At 51.1% G+C, this 27,397-nt stretch overlaps 1 protein-coding gene across 1 annotated transcript; it reads right to left on the bottom strand.

The window, feature by feature from the left end:
• Nucleotides 1-282: 282 nt before the first annotated feature.
• Nucleotides 283-26,858, bottom strand: LOC110468452 (scavenger receptor cysteine-rich domain-containing protein DMBT1). Its single transcript, XM_085583754.1, has 40 exons — nucleotides 26,699-26,858; nucleotides 24,339-24,650; nucleotides 22,788-23,072; nucleotides 22,430-22,609; nucleotides 21,838-21,984; nucleotides 21,596-21,631; nucleotides 21,170-21,481; nucleotides 20,703-20,744; nucleotides 19,634-19,945; nucleotides 19,161-19,202; nucleotides 18,405-18,716; nucleotides 17,911-18,033; nucleotides 16,863-17,174; nucleotides 16,480-16,521; nucleotides 15,727-16,038; nucleotides 15,325-15,366; nucleotides 14,553-14,864; nucleotides 14,155-14,196; nucleotides 13,410-13,721; nucleotides 13,032-13,073; nucleotides 12,260-12,571; nucleotides 11,862-11,903; nucleotides 11,117-11,428; nucleotides 10,738-10,779; nucleotides 10,002-10,313; nucleotides 9,593-9,634; nucleotides 8,847-9,158; nucleotides 8,463-8,504; nucleotides 7,692-8,003; nucleotides 7,313-7,354; nucleotides 6,577-6,888; nucleotides 6,191-6,232; nucleotides 5,436-5,747; nucleotides 4,942-5,064; nucleotides 4,346-4,375; nucleotides 3,443-3,593; nucleotides 2,907-3,118; nucleotides 2,534-2,706; nucleotides 2,032-2,420; nucleotides 283-1,400 (listed from the first exon to the last, which is right to left on the bottom strand). The coding sequence occupies exons 1-40, from the start codon at nucleotides 26,763-26,765 to the stop codon at nucleotides 1,115-1,117; spliced, it is 7,386 nt and encodes a 2,461-aa protein (XP_085439880.1). The 5' UTR covers nucleotides 26,766-26,858; the 3' UTR covers nucleotides 283-1,114.
• Nucleotides 26,859-27,397: the final 539 nt, after the last annotated feature.

Genomic DNA, 27,397 nt, shown 5'->3' with positions numbered 1-27,397 from the left:
ATCCCATGTGAAAGCAGCTCCTTCAGTGCCAGCCTTGCAGGAAAACCATCGAGAACTGCCAGGAGGGAGACAGCACCAAGCACTGGTGTGAGGGAATTATCAGCAGCAGGGGGAAGATATTTAAATTTTTATTTTAAGATAAATTTTATATTAAGATATCTAGAAGTTCCCTGTGTAGTGTTTCATAAGCAGGGGCTCAGACCATCACTTGGAATTTTTAATCAAACAGACAGCACTCTTCAACTCGGTAAAACATTAGTATTTTAAGCAGAGAAACATTAATTTTAGAGACAAAATAGATTTATTGCTTTGTAAACCTTCCTTCCTTTGATTATAAATTACACTGCTCACAAAACAGATTAATTTAACTTAGAAATATCTGCATTTTATAAATAAGCACAGACCCATCATTGTTTCAAAGAGAAATATAGCACTAAAAGCAATACTCAGAGTGATTAGAATATTGTATAGCCACAATTCTGGTTGCTAGAAGAGCTCAGCCCTATAAGTGAAAGTTCCTGGGGTTTGATCTCAGCATATTGAAGGTCAGGGCACAGAATTAAAGTGTCAAAGGGATGGCTCCCAGATCAAAGTCAGAAATAAGCAAACTCACAGATTCATTGCTCTCAACTATTTGGACAGGCTTCATATTAGCAGAGATGACAACTCAACTAAGTAAATTTCATAAGCAGAAAACAACTGAGGGAATGAAATATTTCTCAAGAAAGATGGGAGTTTGCTCCCAGCTGGCTGCCATGGAATCAATGGGATCCTTTAGGATAGAAAAGACCTTTAAGGTTATTGAGCCCTATCATTTAATTAGCACAGATAAATCCAACAATAAACCATTTCCCCAGGTGCCATCAAATTCACAGTCACATTGGAGCTAATTAGCACAACTCAAGGAGTTATAAAAAGGATTACAGGGAACTCTCTCTTGGGACAGCGTGGGAAGTTACACTTTTTAAAACTGTGTGTGAAAGCAGAAGCTTGCAAGGTGTGGATCTCTTCCTTTTTATGGCAAAGTCGGCAAAAGCAGATTTCAGTGACAGGCGACAGAGCTGGGGCTTTTCTTGGAGCCTGTTGGTCATCCTCGAGCAAACGTGAGAGAAATTTATTCGTCTTTCCCGGTGGTCCCGCTGGGAGCATCCCCTCCTCGGAGCTGAAGGGGTCCAACCACCACATCCACTTGTTCCTCAGCAGGGCTGGTGTCTCTCTTGGCCCTGGAGCTGCAGCCCCGGTAGCAGCGGGAGGAGAAGTCCCTGAGCCTGCAGACCAGCATCCGGCACTTCAGGTACACGGACGGGTGCCGGCTCATGAACTCGAAGGCGTTAAACTTGAACCGAGCAAAGTGGCTGGAAGGGGAGTAGAACGTGGAGTAGGAAGAATCTCTAGGACACCTAGAAAGGAGCAAATAAAAAGGGAATTAGTCTTCATGGATGCGCACATGCATATTCCTGCAAAATTAAAATTCAGGTTATTTGATTTATTATTATGAATTCCTGCGAAATTCAGATTTAAACTGATTTATATCATAGTCAGGTACTAGGAAAGCAGTGGGATAAAACTTTCATAGCATAGCATGCACTTTAAAAATACAGACTTTTTAAAGTACTATGAAGCAGCTAGAGTGTTGGCAATTCTTCTTTTTCCAAGAGAAGGATACTTTAAGTGATGAAGAGGGAACAGACTCTAACAAATAGGTTGTTAGTAATATCAGTGTTATACAAGGCATAAAAATTAATCTAATGCTTGACCTGGTTTTACTAAAATATTTAACTCCTAGGATGACAATTCCCACTGCCATTTTTTTGTATTTTGTTCACAGGACAAGATAGAGCAAGTGAAATGAACTGATAGTAAAGTCTAAATACAATTTCTTATTCCCAGGCTCATATTGTAAAAATACAAAATCAAAGACCACTTTTCACAGTCTGTTGATAACGAGTTCTAACCCCATCCAGATTCACTGTATTATTTAAAACAAATGTGGATGACAGGTGTGCTTCTAGCTTTGGAGAACGCTCTTACCCATTTCTGACTAAATAATAGGCCAGGGTGTTAAAATCACGAGGGTCAGGCGATGCCACACACGTGTCCACAGCCACCTTCAGGTTTGGGTCCGAGCTGTGAAGACAGGCTTGGAGGTAGAGGTTTTGGTTGAGGTCGATGTAGTAGGGAGAGCTGCGCACTTGCTGCACGAACGCTGGAGAATCGTAGAAGGTGATGTTCATGTCGTATCTTCCAAACTGGTACTCGTTCACATCCACGGTGTCCTCAGCAGCGTACATCACCTGCTGCCAGCTCTTCCTCAGCATTTTGCAGCTGACGTGCAAATTGATGTTCTTTTTCCTCTTGATTATGTACCCGGAAGATGTGACCCTAATGGTGTTGGAGTAGTTGATTGTGTCGTTGTTCTCCTGTTTAATGATGCAATTTAAAATCAGGAATTGCGCTTTTGTCACGTTCCATCTAAGTTCTAAGTCTAGCCAGGCTTAAATATGCAACTGAGTGCCCAAAACAGGGAGTGTACCTCTTGAGTTGTCCCACAGCTGTTGTAGGGAATGTTGAACACAACCTCCCGTGAGGTGACTGTCGGTCTGCAGCGATTGTCATTCAGGGTGACCCTCTGTGCTGAGTAGCCCTGAGACTGGAGGAAGTCTCTGCTGACCACTACGTGCATGTAGTCTGGCAAGCACTGAATGGCTGGTAGAAGAGGAATTTAGTAATGATTAGAGGCTGTTTATTTCTGAATTTAGAAGTCAGGCAGTTCCCACCGCAAGCCCCTGTATTTCATGCACGTCATTCAGTTTCCAAAACAATATTTAAATTTACACATATGTTTATTCTTCAAACAAAAGCAATAAATAGGCTTGTCTGTTGAGAAAAACTGGCCAGGAACTTACTGGTGTTGTGACCTGCTGGGATGGAGGAGTAGTGAGCCTGAAAACCTCTGAAGGAGTTTCTGGAATCACTGTGGAAGCGAACAGTCATCATGTTTGAAGAGGACACATATGTGGGAAAGGAACCAGAACAGAATCTCCCAAGAAGAGGGGAAGAATGGAGAGGTCCGTCATAGACTTCAATGTAGTCATGCTGGCACGTCCCGCTTTGCATCCTGGTAGAAAAACATCAGCACCTTGTCAAATCCATTTCAGAAGAAAACTTCAGAAATTCTGATTTCATTGCCTAAGATGTGATAAAGCCTTTCAGCATTTAAGGTTTTCTCATCACAAATTTAATTTGGTTTTTACGAAGCTTTAGCAGAAAATGGTACGTAAAAAATGCAACATCCATCCAGATTTTGATCTGGCCTTCCAACTGTGGATGCTATTGGAAGTATCTTTAAAATTGGGAAGGTTGGTTGTTTCAGGTAAGATTTCAAACTTCTCAGGTAAGTTTTGACTTTGATATTTGTCCAGGGAATCAATGTTTTACTTACACAATATCTCTAAATGTGAGCGTTACACGGAAATTGTTCTCTACTTGTATTTCCCACACACAGTCAGCATCATTTGGATAATTTCCAGGATAGTTGGGACTCTGCAGCACCCCAGAGGAATCTGAGACTGAGCCACCACAAAAATAAGGTGCTGCAAAAACAAATGGGGAAGAATTTACTTACAAAAGTATACTTGAGCTGTATATGCCTCATCCATAGCTGTGGAAAAGCAGGTCCCCCTGCTGACTGTAGGTGGTAGACTATAGGAGCTGAATCAAAACTAATATTTGTTTTTTGCTTTAGGTTTGCTTTCATGCTGGATTTGGAATTCCTTCAGTGGTAGGTTTCCATCCATGGTGTCAGGCTACCCTCTTCAGGATGGGCTGGTAATACCTGGATGCTTTCTGCCCATTTTCAGAGTTGAGGTCAATTCTGGGAGGTGTCATGACAGTTGAAATGGAAGCACCTTCCTCAACAGTCTCTCAGCAGTTACTCTGCTGCTTCTCTTTATTCCACTAAGGTCTTTGGAGGGTAAATAAGTTGCAAATTTTCTAGAAAATTGCAGTTTTCTGGTCTCAGAGTGAAATAAGCACCTCAGGCTGCTGCAAAAAAGTCCTAAGTACAAACATAGCTGCAAAAAGCTTTGGTGTTCCTACCAGCATGAATAATTTTTGTCACAGATAATCCTAAAAGTGTCTTTGTAGGAAGGTGAGCACAACCTCAGAATATGAATGCTACAAGATGTAACATTTAAAGATGAAAATCCATTTTATATTCTGCTTGAAAAAGATCACTCACACTTGCAACGATATTGTCATAGACACAAAAGACAGATTTACAGAAATATGCAACAGGGAGACAGACAGACCACAAATTACCAAGGTAGAAGAGCCACGGCATTACCTGGTGGAAGTGTTGAGGAGGCCACTGGAGCTGTAGGTGTGAAGGAGGAAGAGACATGTGAGAAGTGCAGTTCATGAGAAGGGAACAGGGCCTGGACATGGCCTCACCTTGAGGCACAGAGTGATAAAATGGGGACCACAGGGAGGCAGGGGAGTAGAAACAGGAGAAAAGGCACAAAGGGCCATCAGCTCCATAGGACACCCAGTTGCCTCCACAACAAATGATAATATTCAAATTTATTCTGATCCTGTGCCAAATCCCAGAGTATGTCTAGAACACAGCTCTGGTATGCCAAAAGCAGGAATTGAAGGAATCAAGGCAGATAGATATCTGGGCATGATGCTCCTGTTGCAGTTGGAGGCAGTCCCTCTGCAAAGAGCTTCAGTAAACCAGCAATGACTGCAGAGTTCCTGCTCTCAAAGCACAGCATCCCCATTTGCCAGCTCTTCCCCATGCTCTGTTTGCATCCTCACTTTAGGTTCTGGTGGCCTAACTGGGGAGGCCCAGGGCTGGGAGGCTGCCTGCAGTGCAATGAGCTCTGCCGAGGGAGATCAGCAGCAGTGGGCAGAGCAGTGAGTGAGAGTGGACAGGGTTACCTGATGTGCTGCTCTTTGCTGAGGTAGGCGTTGTGGTGGTGGGGGTCAGCAGTGCTGTGCTGGGCTCCTGGGACGTGGCAGGGGCTGCTGCTGAGGAGTTCATTTCCAGAGGGGTGGATGTCTCTGTCAGGGAGGTGATGAGTTCAATGGCAATGGCCATGCAAAGCAGATCTGGAGGCCTGATGCCAGGAGAGAGGGTGGAGCTCTTTCCTTCCTCTCCCCCATCCTGGCACCACCCTGACTTCTTCCCAGTCCTGCCCAATCCTCCCCAAAGTACAATCCCTCAATCCACTGCTTTGCCCCATCAGTGGATGGCAACAGCAGGAGTTCTGGAGAGCCTTCTGCCCCCTGTCTGTGCAGGAATGAGGATTTTGGATGCCATGGGCTTGAGTCCCAGGCATCAGAAGACCCCAGCCTCACTTCAGCCCTGGCCTGACATAAAACCCTCTTAGATCGATATACAAAAGTGCCAGTATTTCCTGGAGGCCACCCACCTGCACAGATGACACTGGCATCCTCACTGTGCCTGCAGTTGTGCATGCCCCAGCCTCTGTGCTGGCACATCCTGAGGGAAGGCTCGTCCCCGCGGCACTGCACGTCGTCCAGGAAGATGCGGCCGGAGCCCAGGCCAAAGTGAGCATTCTGTGGGGCTTCTATGGGCTGGCCACAGCCCAGCTGGCGGCACACCACCTGGGCATCCTGCAGGTCCCACTGGTCGTCACACACCGTCCCCCACGAGCTGCCGTCGTACAGCTCCACGCGGCCCTCGCAGCCGTTCCTGCCGCCCGACAGCCGCACGCGGGGCCCTGGCACACGGCACAAGGCAGGGACAGGGGTCACTCCAAGTCAGAATCCACAGTCCCCAACACCTCCCCTACTATTTAGAAGGTCTGATCCCAGTGACCATGATCTGTGGTGGTGCAGACCCCCGAGACTAGGAGAGGACAATGGCTGAGGAAAGAGTCTGGGTATGGAGGTGTCACATGTGCCCTGTCCAGGGAGCTGCTGGATCCTGCTGGATCTGCCTGGGTACAGAGGTGCTCAAGAGCCTGACTTGTGCAGAAAAGCCCTTTTCTATCCTTGCATGTGGCCCATTCACTGAGAGGAACACTCATGCAGACAGGAGCTGTCAGGGGACTAGGAGACCTGCAGCCTTACACCAACAAGGATCAGACCCATTGAAATCACTTTTTATGCGACCTTGGGTCTGTTTTTAAAAGCAGGCCTAAGCTGCACAAGTTGGACTTACCTGTACTGAGTGGCTGTTGAGGAGGAGGAGTTGGCTGGGTGGCTGCAAGAAAGAAGAGGGAGTGAATAAATGGTCAGTGACTGCAGCTGGATTGTATCAATGGATTGACTTGGGCATGGACATGGACATGGACATGGACATGGACATGGACATGAATAAGGAAAAGGTTATGAGAATCCAGGCTGCAGGATGGAAAGGGGAAGCGAGCTTGGAGTTGTATCCAGACTTTCCCCCATCAGTCCTGCTCCATCTTTCCCACTCTACAATCCCTTAGTCTTCTTTTTCCCACGTCATCACTCAGCCCCAGCTCTGACAAGAGATGTCAGCATGCCTGCCTTCAATGGAGGAAGCCAAAACCCTTCAGATGGACTCTGCTGACCACCCACCTGCACAGATGACACTGGCATCCTCACTGTGCCTGCAGTTGTGCATGCCCCAGCCTCTGTGCTGGCACATCCTGAGGGAGGGCTCGTCCCCGCGGCACTGCACGTCGTCCAGGAAGATGCGGCCGGAGCCCAGGCCAAAGCGAGCATTCTGTGGGGCTTCTATGGGCTGGCCACAGCCCAGCTGGCGGCACACCACCTGGGCATCCTGCAGGTCCCACTGGTCGTCACACACCGTCCCCCACGAGCTGCCGTCGTACAGCTCCACGCGGCCCTCGCAGCCGTTCCTGCCGCCCGACAGCCGCACGCTGGGCCCTGGCACACGGCACAAGGCAGGGACTGGGGTCACTCCAAGTCAGAATCCACAGACCCAACACTTCCCCAAATGTTTAGGAGGTCTGGTCTCAGTGACCATGATCTGTGATGGTGCAGGCCCAGAGGACTCAGAGATGGCATTGGCTGAGGATAGACCCCAGCTATGGAGGTGTCACATGTGCCCTGTCCATGGAGCTGCTGGATCCTGCAGGATCTGCCTGGGTACAGAGGTGCTCAAGATCCTGGCTGATGCAGAAAAGCCCTTTTCTAGCCTTGCATGTGGCCCATTCACTGAGGGGGGCACTCATGCAGACAGGAGATGTCAAGAAAATAGGGGAACCAGGATGAGACCCATTGAACTCACTTATTAGGCTACCTTGGGTCTGGTTTAAAAAGCAGGCCTAAGCTGGACAGCTGGACTTACCTGTACTGAGTGGCTGTTGAGGAGGAGGGCTTGGCTGGGTGACTGCAAGAAAGAACAGGGAATGAACAAATGGTCAGTGAATGCAGCTGGATTGTATCAATGAATTGATGTGGACATGGACGTGGACATGGACGTGGACACAAAAATCCAGGCTGTAGGAAGGAAAGAGGAAGATAGCTTGGAGTTTTTTTCAGCCTTTCCCCCATCTGGACACCAGCCTGATGTGCTCCCAGTCCTGCTCCACCGTTCCCACTCTACAATCTCTCAATCTGCTTTTGCCACCGCGTCACTCAGTCCCAGCTCTGACAAGCGACATCAGCGTGTCGGCTTTCAGTGCAGGAAGCCAAAACCTATCAGATGGACTCTGCTAGCCACCCACCTGCACAGATGACACTGGCATCCTCACTGTGCATGCAGTTGTGCATGCCCCAGCCTCTGTGCTGGCACATCCTGAGGGAAGGCTCATCACCGCGGCACTGCACGTCGTCCAGGAAGATGCGGCCGGAGCCCAGGCCAAAGCGAGCATTCTGTGGGGCTTCTATGGGCTGGCCACAGCCCAGCTGGCGGCACACCACCTGGGCATCCTGCAGGTCCCACTGGTCGTCACACACCGTCCCCCACGAGCTGCCATCGTACAGCTCCACGCGGCCCTCGCAGCCGTTCCTGCCGCCCGACAGCCGCACGCTGGGCCCTGGCACACGGCACAAGGGAGGGACAGGGGTCACTCCAAGTCAGAATCCACAGACCCAACACCTCCCCTACTATTTAGAAGGTCTGATCCCAGTGACCATGATCTGTGGTGGTGCAGACCCCCGAGACTAGGAGAGGACAATGGCTGAGGAAAGAGTCTGGGTATGGAGGTGTCACATGTGCCCTGTCCATGGAGCTGCTGGATCTGCCTGGGTACAGAGGTGCTCAAGAGCTTGGCTCATGCGCAGAAAAGCCCTTTTCTAGTCTTGCATGTGGCCCATTCACTGAGGGGGACATTCATGCAGCCTAGAGATATCAGGCGAATAGGGGACCCAGGGGAATAGGGGACCTGCAGCCTTACACTGACCAGGATCAGACCCATTGGATTCATTTCTTCTCTTATTGTGCCACATTGGGGCTGGTTTAAAAAGCAAGCCTAAGCTGGGAATGTTGGACTTACCTGTACTGAGTGGCTGTTGAGGAGGAGGAGTTGGCTGGGTGGCTGCAGGAAAGAATAGAGAGTGAAAAATGGTCAGTGAAAGCAGCAGGATTGTATTAATGGATTGACTTGGACATGGACATGGACGTGGACATGGACGTGGACACAAAAATCCAGGCTGTAGGAAGGAAAGAGGAAGATAGCTTGGAGTTTTTTTCAGCCTTTCCCCCATCTGGACACCAGCCTGATGTGCTCCCAGTCCTGCTCCACCGTTCCCACTCTACAATCTCTCAATCTGCCTTTTCCACCTTGTCACTCAGTCCCAGCTCTGACAAGTGATGTCAGCATGCTGGCCTTCAGTGGAAGAAGCCAAAATCCATCAGATGGACTCTGCTGGCCACCCACCTGCACAGATGACACTGGCATCCTCACTGTGCATGCAGTTGTGCATGCCCCAGCCTCTGTGCTGGCACATCCTGAGGGAGGGCTCGTCCCCGCGGCACTGCACGTCATCCAGGAAGATGCGGCCGGAGCCCAGGCCAAAGCGAGCATTCCGTGGGGCTTCTATGGGCTGGCCACAGCCCAGCTGGCGGCACACCACCTGGGCATCCTGCAGGTCCCACTGGTCGTCACACACCGTCCCCCACGAGCTGCCGTCGTACAGCTCCACGCGGCCCTCGCAGCCGTTCCTGCCGCCCGACAGCCGCACGCTGGGCCCTGGCACACGGCACAAGGGAGGGACAGGGGTCACCCCAATTCAGAATCCACAGTCCCCAACACCTCCCCTTACTATTTAGAAGGTCTGATCCCAGTGACCATGATCTGTGGTGGTGCAGACCCCCGAGACTAGGAGAGGACAGTGTCTGAGGAAAGAGTCTGGGTATGGAGGTGTCACATGTGCCCTGTCCATGGAGCTGCTGGATCTGCCTGGGTACAGAGGTGCTCAAGAGCCTGACTTGTGCAGAAAAGCCCTTTTCTAGCCTTGCATGTGGCCCATTCACTGAGAGGAACACTCAAGCAGACAGGAGCTGTCAGGGGAATAGGGGACCTGCAGCCTTACACCGACAAGGATCAGACCCGTTGAAATCATTTTTTATGTGAACTTGGGTCTGTTTTTAAAAGCAGACCTAAGCTGGACAAGTTGGACTTACCTGTACTGAGTGGCTGTTGAGGAGGAGCGGATGGCTGGGTGGCTGCAAGACAGAAGAGGGAGTGAACAAATGGTCAGTGACTGCAGCTGGATTGTATCAATGGATTGATATGGACATGGACATAGACATGGACATAGACATGGACATGGACATGGACATGAATGCAGATGAGGACATAGACATGAAAATCTAGTCTGTAGAAAGGGAAAAGGAAGAGAACATTAAGTTCTTTCCAGTAGTTCCCCATCCAGGCACCAGCCTAATGTGCTCCACGTTTCCCACTCTACAATCTCTCAATCTACTTTCTGCTGCATTGAGATGCAGCCCCAGCTCTGCCAAGAGATGTCAGCATGCCTGCCTTCAGTGCAGGAAGCCAAAACCCTTCAGATGGACTCTGCTGACCACCCACCTGCACAGATGACACTGGCATCCTCACTGTGCCTGCAGTTGTGCATGCCCCAGCCGTTGTGCCGGCACATCCTGAGGGAAGGCTCGTCCCCGCGGCACTGCACGTCGTCCAGGAAGATGCGGCCGGAGCCCAGGCCAAAGCGAGCATTCTGTGGGGCTTCTATGGGCTGGCCACAGCCCAGCTGGCGGCACACCACCTGGGCATCCTGCAGGTCCCACTGGTCGTCACACACCGTCCCCCACGAGCTGCCGTCGTACAGCTCCACGCGGCCCTCGCAGCCGTTCCTGCCGCCCGACAGCCGCACGCTGGGCCCTGGCACACGGCACAAGGCAGGGACAGCGGTCACTCCAAGTCAGAATCCACAGACCCAACACTTCCCCAAATGTTTAGGAGGTCTGGTCTCAGTGACCATGATCTGTGATGGCGCAGGCCCAGAGGACTCAGAGATGGCATTGGCTGAGGATAGACCCCAGCTATGGAGGTGTCACATGTGCCCTCTCCATGGAGCTGCTGGATCCTGCAGGATCTGCCTGGGTACAGAGGTGCTCAAGAGCCTGGCTGGTGCAGAAAAGCCCTTTTCTAGTCTTGCATGTGGCCCATTCACTGAGGGGGGCACTCATGCAGACAGGAGATGTCAAGAAAATAGGGGAACCAGGATGAGACCCATTGAACTCACTTATCAGGCTACCTTGGGCCTGGTTTAAAAAGCAGGCCTAAGCTGGACAGCTGGACTTACCTGTACTGAGTGGCTGTTGAGGAGGAGGGCTTGGCTGCGTGGCTGAAAGAAAGAACAGGGAATGAACAAATGGTCAGTGAATGCAGCTGGATTGTATCAATGAATTGATATGGACATGGACGTGGACATGGACGTGGACACAAAAATCCAGGCTGTAGGAAGGAAAGAGGAAGATAGCTTGGAGTTTTTTTCAGCCTTTCCCCCATCTGGACACCAGCCTGATGTGCTCCCAGTCCTGCTCCACCGTTCCCACTCTACAATCTCTCAATCTGCTTTTGCCACCGCGTCACTCAGTCCCAGCTCTGACAAGCGACATCAGCGTGTCGGCCTTCAGTGCAGGAAGCCAAAACCTATCAGATGGACTTTACTGGCCACCCACCTGCACAGATGACACTGGCATCCTCACTGTGCATGCAGTTGTGCATGCCCCAGCCTCTGTGCTGGCACATCCTGAGGGAGGGCTCGTCCCCGCGGCACTGCACGTCGTCCAGGAAGATGCGGCCGGAGCCCAGGCCAAAGCGAGCATTCTGTGGGGCTTCTATGGGCTGGCCACAGCCCAGCTGGCGGCACACCACCTGGGCATCCTGCAGGTCCCACTGGTCGTCACACACCGTCCCCCACGAGCTGCCGTCGTACAGCTCCACGCGGCCCTCGCAGCCGTTCCTGCCGCCCGACAGCCGCACGCTGGGCCCTGGCACACGGCACAAGGCAGGGACTGGGGTCACCCCAATTCAGAATCCACAGTCCCAAACACCTCCCCTACTATTTAGAAGGTCTGATCCCAGTGACCATGATCTGTGGTGGTGCAGACCCCCGAGACTAGGAGAGGACAATGGCTGAGGAAAGAGTCTGGGTATGGAGGTGTCACATGTGCCCTGTCCATGGAGCTGCTGGATCTGCCTGCATACAGAGGTGCTCAAGAGCCTGACTTGTGCAGAAAAGCCCTTTTCTATGTTTGCATGTGGCCCATTCACTGAGAGGAACACTCATGCAGCCTGGAGCTGTCAGGGGAATAGGGGAACTGCAGCTTTACACCGACAAGGATCAGACCCATTGAAACGACTTTTTATGCGACCTTGGGTCTGATTTTAAAAGCAGGCCTAAGCTGGACAAGTTGGACTTACCTGTTGTCACTGGCTGTTGAGGAGGAGGAGTTGGCTGGGTGGCTGCAAGAAAGAAGAGGGAGTGAACAAATGGTCAGTGACCGCAGCTGGATTGTATCAATGGATTGACTTGGGCATGGACATGGACATGGACATGGACATGGACATGGACATGGACATGGACATGAATAAGGAAAAGGTTATGAGAATCCAGGCTGCAGGATGGAAAGGGGAAGCGAGCTTGGAGTTGTATCCAGACTTTCCCCCATCAGTCCTGCTCCATCTTTCCCACTCTACAATCTCTCAGACTTCTTTTTCCCACGTCATCACTCAGCCCCAGCTCTGACAAGAGATGTCAGCATGCCTGCCTTCAGTGCAGGAAGCCAAAACCCTTCAGATGGACTCTGCTGACCACCCACCTGCACAGATGACACTGGCATCCTCACTGTGCCCACAGTTGTGCATGCCCCAGCCGTTGTGCCGGCACATCCTGAGGGAGGGCTCGTCCCCGCGGCACTGCACGTCGTCCAGGAAGATGCGGCCGGAGCCCAGGCCAAAGCGAGCATTCTGTGGGGCTTCTATGGGCTGGCCACAGCCCAGCTGGCGGCACACCACCTGGGCATCCTGCAGGTCCCACTGGTCGTCACACACCGTCCCCCACGAGCTGCCGTCGTACAGCTCCACGCGGCCCTCGCAGCCGTTCCTGCCGCCCGACAGCCGCACGCGGGGCCCTGGCACATGGCACAAGGGAGGGACAGGGGTCACCCCAATTCAGAATCCACAGTCCCCAACACCTCCCCTACTATTTAGAAGGTCTGGTCCCAGTGACCATGATCTGTGGTGGTGCAGACCCCCGAGACTAGGAGAGGGCATTGGCTGACGAAAGACCCTGGGTATGGAGGTGTCACATGTGCCCTGTCCATGGAGCTGCTGGATCTGCCTGGGTACAGAGGTGCTCAAGAGCTTGGCTCATGCGGAGAAAAGCCCGTTTCTAGCCTTGCATGTGGCCCATTCACTGAGGGGGACATTCATGCAGCCTAGAGATATCAGGCGAATAGGGGACCCAGGGGAATAGGGGACCTGCAGCCTTACACTGACCAGGATCAGACCCATTGAATTCATTTCTTCTCTTATGTTGCCACATTGGGGCTGGTTTAAAAAGCAAGCCTAAGCTGGGAAAGTTGGACTTACCTGTACTGAGTGGCTGTTGAGGAGGAGGAGTTGGCTGGGTGGCTGCAGGAAAGAACAGAGAGTGAAAAATGGTCAGTGAATGCAGCAGGATTGTATTAATGGATTGACTTGGACATGGACATGGACATGGACATGGACACAAAAATCCAGGCTGTAGGAAGGAAAGAGGAAGATAGCTTGGAGTTTTTTTCAGCCTTTCCCCCATCTGGACACCAGCCTGATGTGCTCCCAGTCCTGCTCCTTCTTTCCCACTCTACTATCTCTCAATCTGCTTTTGCCACCGCATCACTCAGTACCAGCTCTGACAAGCGACATCAGCGTGTCGGCCTCCAGTGCAGGAAGCCAAAACCTATCAGATGGACTCTGCTGACCACCCACCTGCACAGATGACACTGGCATCCTCACTGTGCATGCAGTTGTGCATGCCCCAGCCTCTGTGCTGGCACATCCTGAGGGAAGGCTCGTCCCCGCGGCACTGCACGTCGTCCAGGAAGATGCGGCCGGAGCCCAGGCCAAAGCGAGCATTCTGTGGGGCTTCTATGGGCTGGCCACAGCCCAGCTGGCGGCACACCACCTGGGCATCCTGCAGGTCCCACTGGTCGTCACACACCGTCCCCCACGAGCTGCCATCGTACAGCTCCACGCGGCCCTCGCAGCCGTTCCTGCCGCCCGACAGCCGCACGCTGGGCCCTGGCACACGGCACAAGGCAGGGACAGGGGTCACTCCAAGTCAGAATCCACAGTCCCCAACACCTCCCCTACTATTTAGAAGGTCTGATCCCAGTGACCATGATCTGTGGTGGTGCAGACCCCCGAGACCAGGAGAGGACAGTGTCTGAGGAAAGAGTCTGGGTATGGAGGTGTCACATGTGCCCTGTCCAGGGAGCTGCTGGATCTGCCTGGGTACAGAGGTGCTCAAGAGCCTGACTTGTGCAGAAAAGCCCTTTTCTAGTCTTGCATGTGGCCCATTCACTGAGGGGGACACTCATGCAGCCTGGAGCTGTCAGGGGAATAGGGGACCTGCAGCCTTACAGTGACCAGGATCAGACCCATTGAATTCACTTATCATGCGACCTTGTGTCTGATTTTAAAAGCAGGCCTAAGCTGGACAAGTTGGACTTACCTGTTGTCAATGGCTGTTGAGGAGGAGGAGTTGGCTGGGTGGCTGCAAGAAAGAAGAGGGAGTGAACAAATGGTCAGTCAATACTGCTGGATTGTATCAATGGATTGACTTGGGCATGGACATGGACATGGACACGGACATGGACATGGACATGGACATGGACATGAATAAGGAAAAGGATATGAGAATCCAGGCTGCAGGATGGAAAGGGGAAGCGAGCTTGGAGTTGTATCCAGACTTTCCCCCATCAGTCCTGCTCCATCTTTCCCACTCTACAATCTCTCAGACTTCTTTTTCCCACGTCATCACTCAGCCCCAGCTCTGACAAGAGATGTCAGCATGCCTGCCTTCAGTGCAGGAAGCCAAAACCCTTCAGATGGACTCTGCTGACCACCCACCTGCACAGATGACACTGGCATCCTCACTGTGCCCACAGTTGTGCATGCCCCAGCCGTTGTGCCGGCACATCCTGAGGGAGGGCTCGTCCCCGCGGCACTGCACGTCGTCCAGGAAGATGCGGCCGGAGCCCAGGCCAAAGCGAGCATTCTGTGGGGCTTCTATGGGCTGGCCACAGCCCAGCTGGCGGCACACCACCTGGGCATCCTGCAGGTCCCACTGGTCGTCACACACCGTCCCCCACGAGCTGCCGTCGTACAGCTCCACGCGGCCCTCGCAGCCGTTCCTGCCGCCCGACAGCCGCACGCTGGGCCCTGGCACACGGCACAAGGGAGGGACAGGGGTCACCCCAATTCAGAATCCACAGTCCCCAACACCTCCCCTACTATTTAGAAGGTCTGGTCCCAGTGACCATGATCTGTGGTGGTGCAGACCCCCGAGACTAGGAGAGGGCATTGGCTGACGAAAGACCCTGGGTATGGAGGTGTCACATGTGCCCTGTCCATGGAGCTGCTGGATCTGCCTGGGTACAGAGGTGCTCAAGAGCTTGGCTCATGAGGAGAAAAGCCCTTTTCTAGCCTTGCATGTGGCCCATTCACTGAGGGGGACATTCATGCAGCCTAGAGATATCAGGCGAATAGGGGACCCAGGGGAATAGGGGACCTGCAGCCTTACAGTGACCAGGATCAGACCCATTGAATTCATTTCTTCTCTTATTGTGCCACGTTGGGGCTGGTTTAAAAAGCAAGCCTAAGCTGGGAAAGTTGGACTTACCTGTACTGAGTGGCTGTTGAGGAGGAGGAGTTGGCTGGGTGGCTGCAGGAAAGAACAGAGAGTGAAAAATGGTCAGTGAATGCAGCAGGATTGTATTAATGGATTGACTTGGACATGGACATGGACATGGACATGGACATGGACATGGACATGGACATGGACACAAAAATCCAGGCTGTAGGAAGGAAAGAGGAAGATAGCTTGGAGTTTTTTTCAGCCTTTCCCCCATCTGGACACCAGCCTGATGTGCTCCCAGTCCTGCTCCTTCTTTCCCACTCTACTATCTCTCAATCTGCTTTTGCCACCGCATCACTCAGTACCAGCTCTGACAAGCGACATCAGCGTGTCGGCCTCCAGTGCAGGAAGCCAAAACCTATCAGATGGACTCTGCTGACCACCCACCTGCACAGATGACACTGGCATCCTCACTGTGCATGCAGTTGTGCATGCCCCAGCCTCTGTGCTGGCACATCCTGAGGGAGGGCTCGTCCCCGCGGCACTGCACGTCGTCCAGGAAGATGCGGCCGGAGCCCAGGCCAAAGCGAGCATTCTGTGGGGCTTCTATGGGCTGGCCACAGCCCAGCTGGCGGCACACCACCTGGGCATCCTGCAGGTCCCACTGGTCGTCACACACCGTCCCCCACGAGCTGCCGTCGTACAGCTCCACGCGGCCCTCGCAGCCGTTCCTGCCGCCCGACAGCCGCACGCTGGGCCCTGGCACACGGCACAAGGGAGGGACAGGGGTCACTCCAAGTCAGAATCCACAGACCCAACACCTCCCCTACTATTTAGAAGGTCTGGTTGCAGTGATCATTATCTGCGGTGCTGCAGACTCAGAAGTCTCGGAGAGGTCAGTGGCTGAAGTAAGACCCGGGGTATGGAGATGTTTCATGTGCCCTCTCCAGTGAGCTGCTGGATCTGCCTGGCAACAGGGGTGCTTAAGAGCCTGCCTCATGTGCAGAAAAGCCTTTTGTTAGCCTTGCACATGGCCCATTCACTGAGGGGGCATTCATGCAGTCTGGAGATGTCTAGGGAATAAGGGAACTGCAGCTTTACACCGACCAGTATCAGACCTGTTGAACTCATTTCTTCTCTTATTGTGCCACCATGGGGCTGGTTTTAAAAGCAGGCATAATCTCGGTGAGCTGGACTTACCTGTAGTGCGTGGCCATTCAGGAGGAGCGGTTGGATGGGTGGCTGCAAGAAAGAAGAGGGAGTGAACAAATGGTCAGTGAATGCAGCAGGATTGTACCAATGGATGTACATGGACATGGACATGAATGCCGATGAGGACGTGGACATGCAAATCCAGGATGCAGGATGGAAAGGGGAAGAGAGCTTGAAGTGCTGTCCAGCCTTTCCCCCATCTAAATACGAGCCTGATGTGCTCCCAGTCCTTCTACTTTCCCACGCTCCAATCTCTCAATCTACTTTCTGCTGCATTGAGATGCAGCCCCAGCTCTGACAAGAGATGTCAGCAGGCTGGCCTTCAGTGAAGGAGGACAAAACCCTTCAGATGGACTCTGCTGACCACCCACCTGCACAGATGACACTGGCATCCTCACTGTGCCTGCAGTTGTGCATGCCCCAGCCTCTGTGCTGGCACATCCTGAGGGAAGGCTCGTCCCCGCGGCACTGCACGTCGTCCAGGAAGATGCGGCCGGAGCCCAGGCCAAAGCGAGCATTCTGTGGGGCTTCTATGGGCTGGCCACAGCCCAGCTGGCGGCACACCACCTGGGCATCCTGCAGGTCCCACTGGTCGTCACACACCGTCCCCCACGAGCTGCCGTCGTACAGCTCCACGCGGCCCTCGCAGCCGTTCCTGCCGCCCGACAGCCGCACGCTGGGCCCTGGCACACGGCACAAGGACAGGCTCACACCAGCTCTGCACTCTGCTCTGACCACATGGACCACTGGGACAGGGAGATTGCAGGGTTGCTGCACGGCCTGGAATCAGGCTGGGGGGCTGGAATTGCTTTTGTGATATGGTGTGGATCTGCTAGGCTCAGGAGCTACAGATGCAAAGAGGAATTTGTTGTCAATGACAAAAGTTCCAAACAGAGCCATCATAAGTTCACGCAGATGAGGATAGCCCGTTTTCTAGGAGCCCTGTCCTAGAAAACATCTTGTACAGCTCTTTCACTCCTCCTAAATGTCCATAATGACTTTGCTGTTTCACATGGGACTCCCTCAAAATATATCATAATATTTAACACAACATCTTTCTTTCCTCTAGCCACATCCCCAGTGCCAGAGCGTATCTAGGAAATAGCTCTCGTACTACCCATGTAGGAATGAAAGGAATGAAGGCAGATAGATATCTGGGCATGATTCTCCTGGTTGCAGTTGGAGGCAGTCCCTCTGCAGAGTTTCAGTAAACCAGCAATGACTGCAGAGTTCCTGCTCTCAAAGCACAGCATCCCCATTTGCCAGCTCTTCCCCATGCTCTGTTTGCATCCTCACTTTAGGTTCTGGTGGCCTAACTGGGGAGGCCCAGGGCTGGGAGGCTGCCTGCAGTGCAATGAGCTCTGCCGAGGGAGATCAGCAGCAGTGGGCAGAGCAGTGAGTGAGAATGGACAGGGTTACCTGATGTGCTGCTCTTTGCTGAGGTAGGCGTTGTGGTGGTGGGGGTCAGCAGTGCTGTGCTGGGCGCCTGGGATGTGGCAGGGGCTGCTGCTGAGGTGTTCATTTCCAGAGGGGTGGATGTCTCTGTCAGGGAGGTGATGAGTTCAATGGCAATGGCCATGCAAAGCAGATCTGGAGGCCTGATGCCAGGAGAGAGGGTGGAGCTCTTTCCTTCCTCTCCCCCATCCTGGCAGCACCCTGGCTTCTTCCCAGTCCTGTCCCATCCTCCCCAAAGTACAATCCCTCAATCCACTGCTTTGCCTCAGCAGTGGATGGCAACAGCAGGAATTGTGGAGAGCCTTCTGCCCCCTGTCTCTTCAAGAATGAGGATTTTGGATGCCATGGGCTTGAGTCCCAGGCATCAGAAGACCCCAGACTCACTTCAGCCCTGTCCCGACCCAAAACACTCTTAGAATGACATGCAAAAGTGCCAGTATTTCCTGGAGGCCACCCACCTGCACAGATGACACTGGCATCCTCCATGTGCCCGCAGTTGTGCATGCCCCAGCCTCTGTGCTGGCACATCCTGAGGGAAGGCTCGTCCCCGCGGCACTGCACGTCGTCCAGGAAGATGCGGCCGGAGCCCAGGCCAAAGCGAGCATTCCGTGGGGCTTCTATGGGCTGGCCACAGCCCAGCTGGCGGCACACCACCTGGGCATCCTGCAGGTCCCACTGGTCGTCACACACCGTCCCCCACGAGCTGCCGTCGTACAGCTCCACGCGGCCCTCGCAGCCGTTCCTGCCGCCCGACAGCCGCACGCTGGGCCCTGGCACACGGCACAAGGACAGGCTCACACCAGCTCTGCATCTGTAACCCTGAACTTCTGAACTTGGCAGATTTTGCCACAATGATTCTGAACTGGATTAGTGTAGACTCAAAAGGGGTTAGGGGGGTTTGTAACCAGGGATAGACTCTAGGCATAAAGACAGCAGTTTAGCCGTGTCCAGGGACCTCTTGGTTTCCTGTTGGATCTGCCTGGTTGAAGAAGTCATGGATTCACTAAGGCATTTCCATAAAAACCCTTTTCAACCCTTGGGAGCAAACCAACCCCTTTGGGAACCCTTCAAGCACGCTGGAGCTGTCATAGGCCAAGGAGATCAGGTAGCCTTGAACTGAGCATGATCAGCGCTGTTGGCCTCTCTTCTTCTCATATTTTGTCAGGCTGGCCCTCACTTTAAAACTGGGCAGAAGTTGGGTGAGCAAGACCTACCTGTTGTGAGTAGCCACTGAGAAGGAGCGGTTGGATTGGCAGCTGCAAAGAAGAAGAGGGAGTGAACAAAAGCATAGTGAGGCTTGTGGCAGTGTATGACATGGATGTGGATATGGTCGTGAATACGGTCATGAAAATTCAGGCTGTAGGACTAAAGGGGAAGAGAACTTGGGTCCTGCCTTTCCCTCCATTCCTAATCTAGCTGGACCTGTCCCCAGTCCTGCCCCATCCTCCGCAAAGAACAATTCCACCCTCCTGCTCTCTGCCCCCTCATTTAGCCTCTAAAGCAGGAAATGTGGAATACCCAGTGTGCCCTCTCTGTGTGAAAATGGGTTTTGCATTGCACAGGGTTCAGCCCCTGGTGGCAGAAGACCCCAGCTTCACCTCTGCCTTGACCCTACATGGGGAGCTCAGCTGGGCTGTACCCAGAGAACCCAGAACACACTTAGGGTGATACACAAAAGGCCACCCACCTGCACAGATGACACTGGCATCCTCACTGTGCCTGCAGTTGTGCATGCCCCAGCCGTTGTGCCGGCACATCCTGAGGGAGGGCTCGTCCCCGCGGCACTGCACGTCGTCCAGGAAGATGCGGCCGGAGCCCAGGCCAAAGCGAGCATTCTGTGGGGCTTCTATGGGCTGGCCACAGCCCAGCTGGCGGCACACCACCTGGGCATCCTGCAGGTCCCACTGGTCGTCACACACCGTCCCCCACGAGCTGCCGTCGTACAGCTCCACGCGGCCCTCGCAGCCGTTCCTGCCGCCCGACAGCCGCACGCTGGGCCCTGGCACACGGCACACAGCACAACATCAGGTTTCCAACACCCCAGCATCCACAGTCCCCACAACCTTCCCAAATGTTTTGGAGGTTTGGCCACAGTGACTTTGATTTGAGGTGGTGCAAACCTAAAGAGACCAAGGAAGGGGAGTGAGAGAACAAAGATCCCAGGTGCATGGGAGTCTGGTGCATAATGAGCAAGGGTCTGCTGGGGAATCGCATGAGAACAGCCTGGGTGTCCTGGGAGCTGCTGGGGGCATGGGGGCATTTGTCAAAAAGCCATTTTTGTACACTATGATCATGCAACATCGCCCCATACCACTCATACACCTTGCAGATGTTTGAGGCCACAGGCCCTGGCAGGGTATCCACAAGGGACTGGCCACCTCTGCTTGATGGCTGAACAGCAACAGATGTGACCTGGCATCAGGACAGACACCTGTGCCTTGGGCTGGGCTGGCAAGCACATGGGCTTGAGGGAATGGATTGTCCCCATCCTCTTGGTACTTGCTGCCCCACAGCCAGGAGCCATGGAGTGTCTGGCAGATAAGGGCTTGGACTCAGCACCACTGCAGCTGCCTTTCTGCTGAGATCCGATCCTCCCTGGCAGAAACACTCAAATGACAAGACCCATTTCAATGGGCAGAATGGACCAGCAGCACTGCAGTGAGCAGGCTTAGCTCAGCAGGCCCTCTCTCTTTTCCTCTTGTGCCAGGGTGGGGTTCACTATAAAAGTGGAAATATTCTGGGTGGGAAAGAATTACCTGTTGTGTACGGCCATTGAGCAGGAGGGGTTGGATTGGCACCTGCAAGGAAAAAGAGGGATTGAATGAAAGAGTACTAAAGGCAGCAAACTTGTGGCAGTGGATGGACATGGACAGGGACATGGACACGGACAAAGACATGGAAGTGCTAGGCTCAAGGAATAAAGGGAGGAAAGGGCATGGAAGTCTTGCAACTGCTGACATGTCCTTGGTACAGCCCATGCCATGATTCCACCAATCTACTCTTTGCAACCACATGGAGCACCTACACCTGCGAGACTGGAGAGCCTGTTCTGACCTCTCTGTGCAAAACTGGGGATTTTGCATGACACATTTCAGCACCAGGCAGCAGAAGACCCCAGGCTCTCCCCTCTGCTCTGGCTCTGCATGTCTGCTTCCCAGGGAGGACACCAGACCGCATCCGGTGTGAGCTCCTGGAGAGTGGATGGACTCTGCTGGCCACCCACCTGCACAGATGACACTGGCATCCTCCATGTGCCCGCAGTTGTGCACGCCCCAGCCTCTGTGCCGGCACATCCTGAGGGAGGGCTCATCCCCGCGGCACTGCACGTCGTCCAGGAAGATGCGGCCAGACCCCAGGCCGAAGTGTGCAGTGTCCAGTGCAGCCACGGGCTGGCCGCAGCCCAGCTGGCGGCACACCACCTGGGCATCCTGCAGGTCCCACTGGTCGTCACACACCGTCCCCCACGAGCTGCCGTCGTACAGCTCCACGCGGCCCTCGCAGCCGTTCCTGCCGCCCGACAGCCGCACGCTGGGCCCTGGCACACGGCACAAGGACAGGCTCACACCAGCTCTGCACTCTGCTCTGACCACATGGGCCACTGCTGCAATGTAATCACATAATTACAGGGGGGCAGGGGGGCTGGAATTACCTGTGGAGCTTGGCCTGGATGTGGTGGGTGCTGTAGCTGTGGATGAAAGGAAGAATTTGGTGTCAATGACAGAGCTTCCAAACAGATCAGCACATATCATGCAGATGAGGGTAGCCCACTTTCTAGGAGCCCTGCCCTATGATTCCTACATCATCCTGCAGAGCTCTTTCACTCATCTGAAATGACTGCCTTGACTTTGCTCTCTCACACACTGAACAGTGAGTGAGAGTGGACAGGGTTACCTGGTGAGCTCTCTTCCCCTCTTGCAGATGTTGCTGTAGCGGTTGTCTCTGCTGAGGTGGTTGTCTCTGCTGAGGTGGTCATCTCTGCTATGAGGGTGGTGTCCTTGATCTTCTGCCCTGTCATGGACATCCCTGCTAGGGATTCCACTGTAATTATCACAGTGGCCACAGTATTTGGTATTATAAGCAAGGCTGGATCATTAATGTCACTAGGGAGGGTGAGGCTCTGCCCAGTCATTTCCCATGGAGACACCAACCCAAAGTGCCCTGAGTTCTTCCCCTGCCTCCCAGCTCTGTGACCCCTCAGTCCTGCTCTTTGCCACCTCTCTGAAACCCTATTCCTGCAGGCCAGGAGAGTTTGCTGCTCTCTTTGGGCAAGCAGGGCTTTTGCTTGGCACAAGCTCAGCTCACGAGGCAACAGAAAGCACCAAGGTTGCTGCTTTGCCCCACATCTACCAAGAGAGGTCAGCATGGCTGCTTCCAAGGGATGGCACCAAAATCCACCACTGGGACATGTGCCAGGGGTTAGGATCACTCTGTAAAGAGATCAGGAGCATCAAGGAGACCAGTGAGTGAGAGATGACAGGATTACCTGGTGTGGTCTCCTCTGTTCTCATAGCTGTTTCCTCTGAGGTGCTCATCAATGCTGAGGTTATCATCCTTGTGGATGTGGTCATCTCTGGTGAGGTGATCCTCTCTGGTGAGGAGCTCATCTCTGCTGAGGTGGACATCGCTGGCATGCTGATCAAGTATATTGGGCTGGCTGTTCCTGCTAAGGAGGTCATTAGTGCAATGGAAGGGACATGAAAAGCAGAGCTGGACAATTAATGGGGGAAGAGGGCATGGAACTCTGTCCTGTCATTTTGGGAGTCTCCCTGCAGTGCAATCAGGTCTGGGAAGGAAGTCCAGGGGCACTAAAGAGAACAGTGAGTGACAGTGGACAGGGTTACCTCTTTTGCTCTCCTCCTCCACTAGGAAGGACGTCTCTGCTCTGGGGGCACCCACGGTGGATGTCTGTAATGGGAGTGTCACCTCCCCTGTGCTGGTTGTTAATTCAGTTGTGGCCATCTCTCCAGGGGATGTCATCTCCTCTGTGAGGACTCTTGATGCTGACATTGATGTCTCCCCTAGAGATGTCATTGGTTCTGTGGGTTCTATCCCTTCTGTGGAGGTCACCTCCAGTGATGAGGCTGTCATTTCAAATGTTGTCTCTGGTGGTGTTGGATCAGACTCTTCTGTGAAAAAAAAAGAAGAAAAACACCCCACACATAAGCACTGTGCAATGGATATGTCTGTGTGGAAGCTACAAGCCCAGATCCTCAAGGATGAAGTGAAATCAAGAGCAATTATTCTGATGGCATAGTCCTTCTTATCTGGGGTCAGTGGAGAGAGTGGAGGTGGATAACAGCCAATTTACTTTTTTTCGTGGAAGTGGTATTTCCAGATGGTAAGCAGGGTAAGGTTCTGGAGTGGCATCTGCTTCCAGCCCCAGGACTCCACAGCCCAGACACAGCCTGAGACTCTACAGGCTCCTAGCATGAACAGGGGAGCTGTGGGGCTGCTGGCAGCAGCAGGGCTTGGACCTGTCCCCATTGTGAATGACTTTCTGCAGAGGATCAGGACATCCCCAGGAACAGTCTGGGCTGTGATCTTGGGGTGGTGCTCGGTGCAAGGGCAGGAGTGGACCAGGCTGAATCATCCTTGAGCCCCATAGAAGGCACTGGAGCTATGAATGCAAACAAGAAATAAGTGCCATTTAAAAAGGGTCTGAACACGTCACACATAAATTAATACAGGTCTGGTAGTAATTTTTATTATTTTCTTCTAAGTGAAAATCACTGGTGAAGCACATCCTTCCAGCATGGATTCAGCTCTCCAGGTTCTTACTCTCTAAGGAAACATGGAAAATTGCAATATAGATCCAAAACACCTGAACAGTCCGTTGTCATCAGCTATGTCTCAGTTCATGATGAACAGTTGTTAATACATGTGGAAATAAGATACAAATAACCCACATTCTCCTAAAAAATAATGGGAAAGTAAAATGAACACAGCAAAGTGAAAGAGTAGTCCAAATGGATGCATATTTGCAAAGAAAAAAGGCATTAATGGACCTAAACAAAGGAAGACTTGAAAAATGGAAACAATGCAAAGCGAACAGTGAGCTATGACAATCTGAGCTGTGATTGTGAAATTATTATTGCCCATAACAAATCCATTAAGAATCCACCTTACCCCATTCCTCCCTGATAAACTTTGCCTATCAGATATAGCTTTGCCTCTGATTTTAAATTGTTTCCTTATTGCCCCTGCCAAGTGATTAGATAGAACAATTGTCCTGCTTATCTGCAATGTATATCTGATCTTTGGGTTTTTTAATTGCTTTGCATGGGTGAGCAAGCGCAGTTTTTACATTAATGAGAAAAAACATGAGTCCATGCTGGTTCTGCAGGGTCAGTGGAGTTGAAAAACAAGATTTGGGGGGAAAAACGTGGGAGTACCTGAACAGACAACAGAAGCATCTTCATAGTGGGCACAGTTGTGGATCCTCCACCCGGTGTGATTGCAGCGCAGCAAGGACACCTCGTTTCCTCCACACCTCACGTTGTCCAGCACGATGTCACCCGAGCCTTGCCCAAAGTAGGCACTTCCTAGAGCTGCAATGGCCCTGCCACATCCCACCTGCCTGCACACAACCTGGGCATTTGTGAGGTCCCAGAAGTCATCACAAACTGTCCCCGACCGTCCTCGGTAGTAGATCTCAACACGACCTTCACACTGGTGCCTTCCGTTCACCAAGTAGACATATGGAGCTTTGGGAGAGAGGGCATGGGCACAAAACAGTCAGGCAAATAGGCTGGAAGGGGCTGGAAGGAGTGTCTGTTCTGCCTTTTTCCCCTGTTGTCCCTAGAAGGTGTTGCCCAGCCCAGTACTGTATGGACAGAGGTGATTTGTATCTTTTTTTATTCCTCTCTTCCAGTTCTCAAAATCAGCCACATATGTTTTATGCAAGATCCCTGCACTAAAGTTAGGCAGCAGGCTAAGCACAAGCGATTTAAGGAAGAAAAGAAATTTTTGGGGCAAGTTTAAGGACTGAGAGTCCACACATCACCAAATCCTATAGCTTATAAGAGTAACTTTAGTGGAAGAATCCTATTCTTATAAGAGTAACTTTAGTGGAAGAATCCTACAGAATGGATGATGGTCTCAACAGGATTATAAAGATTTTAATAGGATTATAAAGATTTCAATAGGCTTTATTTCTTGTATACCAGTAAAATTCTATTACCATTTGAAATAAAGAAATAACCTATCCTATATACAGCTGATTACTGCATTCATTCGGGTAAAGGCCATCTGCTTTTCAGTTTTATATGTCTTGTTTAGACATTGTGGTGTGACCAGCATGAAAATCCTGAATTTAGAGATCCATTTTTGGTGAAGAAGTTTATTAAAGGCTTTACTATCAAGTGTAAGCAAGCAAATAAATGTTGTAACTTCAAATTTGCAGTATTTACACTCTGGAAATCAAAACATGCAGCTGCACTTGTTATATTTTACTTTGCTGCCAAGTATATATTTACCTTATTATTAAACACTAAGTCATCCAAAGCAAAACAAATTTCATAAGTTAACACCTAATTCCTTGCTATTGATCTAGAAGTACAGTCAAGATGGTGACCAAACTAAATTTGCCCTGATTTGTATGACTTTCGAAGGGCAAAGCTATAAAAGTGCCCCTTGACTTATATCTGACTTGTTCCTTCAAATATCTACTTGAACACACATATTTTTGAACCCTACTCACAGGGTTTTTGAGAGGTGAAACAGCAAACCTGGCAAAAAGTCAGAGTGGGATTAGGAAATTAAAGCCAACCTAAGCCAGTTTTATTTGCTTTCATTCAAGGCCTGTCATCACTGTGAGAGCAAAACCATCAGCTGGGGATGAAATTGGATAGGCTGAATCCTGCCTCACACTTCAAAGGTACCAAAAAGACAAAAGCCTATGATTATACAAATACAGCAAATACTCTGCTCTGGGACACAGAGGCAGAGAACAGAGAGAAGAACCAGAGCAGCCAGAGTGAGATGAGTTATCACCAGAAAAGCAGGAGACAGATGGAGAGAATTGATGAGGCGAACAGTGACAATAGAAATTATCATCATGAAGCTTAAATAACTCTTTAGAAAAGTCATCGCAATTATTCTAAGGTATACACAGAACTATTAACTCAAAGTCACCTAAACCACTCAGGGGATAGAAAGTGATTATGGAAGGAAAAATTCTATGATCATAAAAAAAGCTGAACTTAAAGTATTTCATCTCTCATAATTTTTAGATGTCCATCATTTAACCACAGTGCTACAGTGTGAAAACCTAACTTCATGTTATATTTTGTTAAATTGTACATGATATCAAAACCAAATAATACAAGAAATATTAAATATATAGCATATGTGTGCACATATATACTCTGGAATAAAATACACATGGAAAATAAGTAAAAAAATAAATATTTCCATAATTTTTAGATCAGATTTCTGTAACGGAAGAATATCTCATTCATTACATACTCACAGACAGTTCTTGCAGTGATACAAGGCACTTAGATGAGTAGGACCACGTGGCACCAAAATGAACTCCACAAAATGGCTCAAATAATTCTTATCATCCTCTTTGATAATTACTTCATAATTTTAGTATAACAAAACTCTGCTCTTTCATCCAATCCCCCCTTTATTCTTTTGTTCAAACCAATACCAGCCTGAATCTAATTTCTACTCTTGGAATCAACAGAGAGGACTCCAAGAAGTCTTTATAATTTTTTTATGTTCCCTGGAACAAGTCTAAGGGTTTTACCTGTTTTGGCCTCCAGAACTGCTGGACCCAACAAGAGAAGCCATGTCAAAATCATAGTGGTACCCATCTCACCAGGTGGTGTTGGTAAAGAGGACCTGACAATATATAGTCTCTATTTTCTGAAGGGGAGTGGCTCTAGAGGTCTCTTTTTCTACAGCAGAACAATAAAACCACCACAGTCCTCTAATCTGAAACAAATACATGTTTGATTTGTTGTTTAATATTTTGTAACTTCCTGGGTTTTGCAAAAAGACAATATCTCAAGAGTAACATTTTCCATTGCCTGTAAGGAACTATTTATGCTATCATAGGTTTCACAATCATCTCATTGTACCAAAAAAAAGGGAGGTCCTGTCCAAAGATACCTTTCAATTCTGGCTGATGCATCTCAGTATCTTGCTTTCATGAGGAGGTATTGGGATGGTAGTGGAATCTTGAAACTTAAATGGGTTTCTTCCAGCAAAATAGCAAGACACCCTTGCCAACTAATGTGGCAGGCCTCCTTGGGGAACCATGAGTGTCCTAAAGTTTCATCAGACTTTAAATAAAATAAGATCAGACCTGGTGGCTTTGTTTAAGTATGACTGGGGGGGATCTCTGAAGAACCTTGCAGTTGAAGTCAACAGCTCCAGCCCCAGTATAAATCTATTCTTTTGGGGCACATTTAAGTACAAGTCAAAATTCCAGTCAAAATTCACT

Source organism: Lonchura striata, chromosome 6 (assembly GCF_050655825.1).
Source record: "Lonchura striata isolate lonStrDom1 chromosome 6, ASM5065582v1, whole genome shotgun sequence".
Classification (NCBI taxonomy): domain Eukaryota; kingdom Metazoa; phylum Chordata; class Aves; order Passeriformes; family Estrildidae; genus Lonchura; species Lonchura striata.
Note: the sequence above shows the minus strand (reverse complement) of the source record. Positions and strands in the feature narration are given on the sequence as shown.